At 39.4% G+C, this 2,469-nt stretch overlaps 1 protein-coding gene across 1 annotated transcript in view; it reads right to left on the reverse strand.

The window, feature by feature from the left end:
* Positions 1-1,624: 1,624 nt before the first annotated feature.
* The window catches only part of METTL21B (methyltransferase like 21B), a 7,767-nt gene continuing 6,922 nt past the window's right edge, over positions 1,625-2,469 (reverse strand). The window contains exon 3 of the mRNA XM_018562118.1: positions 1,625-2,121. Within this exon, the coding sequence (XP_018417620.1) occupies positions 1,739-2,121 (383 nt within the window). The 3' untranslated portion in view covers positions 1,625-1,738. The remainder of the gene's footprint in view (positions 2,122-2,469) is intronic.

A 2,469-nucleotide genomic window follows, 5' to 3' on the forward strand; every position in this document is an offset into this window, starting at 1 on the left:
TCCATAGAGTCTGACCCTTTTGGCGTTTTTTTTTTTTTTAATTGTAAACCTTTTTATCGGAGTATTGATCTATGCCACTCCAAACAATAAATGGCTTTGCGCAGTTTCATATGAAATACCATATTTAAGTATGCTGTAGTGCAAGCGGTGACATTATGCACAAATACCAGCTTCTGTCCACTTAGAAAGAGAACACATGACACTCTTACCGTGATACAGTAATTTATTTTTTACTCATTAAAAACATTAAAGTATTTAAATGGACATACATGTCTTCATATTCGGCTCTGTAAAAATAGCTGTACATCTGAACATTATAAAACGATTTGGTATTTTGTGGGCAATAACAATCATTTCCTTAAAAAAATTATTTTTTTCCATATAAATGTTCATTTTACCGTATATACTCGAGTATAAGCCGAGTTTTTCAGCCCATTTTTTTTGCTGAAAAATACAAGGTATCATCGAAAAATTCCTGACATATAAAAGTACCATATGTATAAAGAAATGGCTCTCCTAGTTTGTGCCGGGAGGATGGGAATACAGCTTACAACACTTAGTCCAAAGTGATATTCTGATGGGGTTACACAGATTGAATATTCATCCCACAGGGATGATATAAACTGGGTCTGGTACCCCACATTTGGCAATGCTGTCACTGTATCTGTTCACTGAAATGGGTTCTCACCTTTACTTTAGACCAGGGGTAGCCAAACTCTGGTCCTCCAGCTGTGGTGAAACTACAAATCCCAAGATGCATCTCTCTTCGGGAGTCATGTCTGCGACTGCGATCTTGCAATGCCTCATGGGATTTGTAGTCCACCACAGCTGGAGGGCTGGAGATTGGCTACTCCTGCTTTAGACTAATCCGTATGACACAGGGAACCCCAGCAAATCTCGTTCATCTTTTCCTGGCCTGTCTGCCCTAAACTGAAATCAGATTGGTTGCTACAGGTTTACCGATCATCAGCGCAGTTCTGTGCAATGTCTTATGAATAGGCCCATATACATTTAAAAAATAAGAAGTAAACCTTAAAATGTGTCCTAAAACATCTAAAAATATTCCCTTAAAAACCATCTTCCTTTCCAAATATTGGAGAACCCTTCATATCTGCAGAAAAAGCATTAAAGGTGGAATCCAAGTAAACAATTACATCCACATTTGAAATACATATATGTGAACCATCTTACCCACCAAAATATTTCTACTTCTGTTCCATTGCTTTTCAGAAAGCACAGCTAGGTTGGCGACCACATTTTTCTGCAGTTGGACAATAAAGCTGGGTCACCAGCCTGCTGATTGGACAAAGAAAATGCGTCCAAGGATAGTGATTGATTCCAAACCGTATGTAATCGTATCACAAGGACTGCTGCTTACAGATGCGGCCTGAATGGGTTACAGCGGCCTCATCTAAATGGGAGATTTGTAGGAATTCCTGCTGCAGGAATCCCAAAACGCAAAGCTTGAATGTAGTCTAAAATGCTAGAGAAGTTTGCTGAATAACTCTTCATTTTGCCTCTCCATTGGTCAGTCTGATTTCTACTTTACAGGGGGTCACAGTCAGAGAATTGTACTTATGGTAGTTAAATGTATTTCACATGAATGATTTCATCATGGTGTTTGTCTATATCTGCTCAGAGTTCAGCTTTAAAGCTATAGCCGGGTTTCACATTATTGGGCATACTTTCATTTTCTGGAATGCAATATAAGGAAGTGTATGTTTAAAAATGGTCACTTTCAGTTCTGATACTGGCTAACACTGTAGATGTTGATGTTATCCTCAACATTTCTCTGAACAAGCGCCACATTAAAATGCTTGGGCAGGACATCCTGGAAAAAGTCCACAGTACCATGCTCTGTCCGCATTTTGGAAGAGAGGAATATGGTGGTTCTGGGACAACAGAGGTGCTGCAATGTTTGGAGAAGGTGGTCATAGGTCTCCTTCAGATACACAATATCTGCCCCAATGACAAAGTCATAGTCTTGTGGAAATTTGGTCTGGTCGAGTCCCCAAGATAATGCACACACCTTAAGTGGATGACCATTGGGGACATTGGCAGACGCATTTTTCTCAATCTGTGGAAGAGTATGTGGAAGGTCTGTCAGGGTCACATTACCACCTGCAAGAATGAGAGCATGAATTATTTCCAGTAATCATCTCTGAACTTTACTGTATGTCATTTGGCATTGTCTCCATTTTTTATTTTTTTTAATAAATTATTTACACACAAGGTATCACAGGGCAATGCGTGAGAGAGCACAGACTCCTAAAATAACAGCAACATGAGAAAAGTGAGCAAATCATCAGCACAAAATTATCAAAGTTATCCATCAATAGAGCATAACAATCAAAGGTAAACACGGGTAAAGGACAATGCAAAAAATGGCTACTGCTAAAAACAACAGGAAAAGAGCAAAGAGAAGCCACCAGCATTTCTACAGTCGCCCGCAGGGTGACTCCCCTTCTG

Source organism: Nanorana parkeri, unplaced genomic scaffold (assembly GCF_000935625.1).
Source record: "Nanorana parkeri isolate BGI_ZX_2015 unplaced genomic scaffold, ASM93562v1 scaffold561, whole genome shotgun sequence".
NCBI classification, from domain to species: domain Eukaryota; kingdom Metazoa; phylum Chordata; class Amphibia; order Anura; family Dicroglossidae; genus Nanorana; species Nanorana parkeri.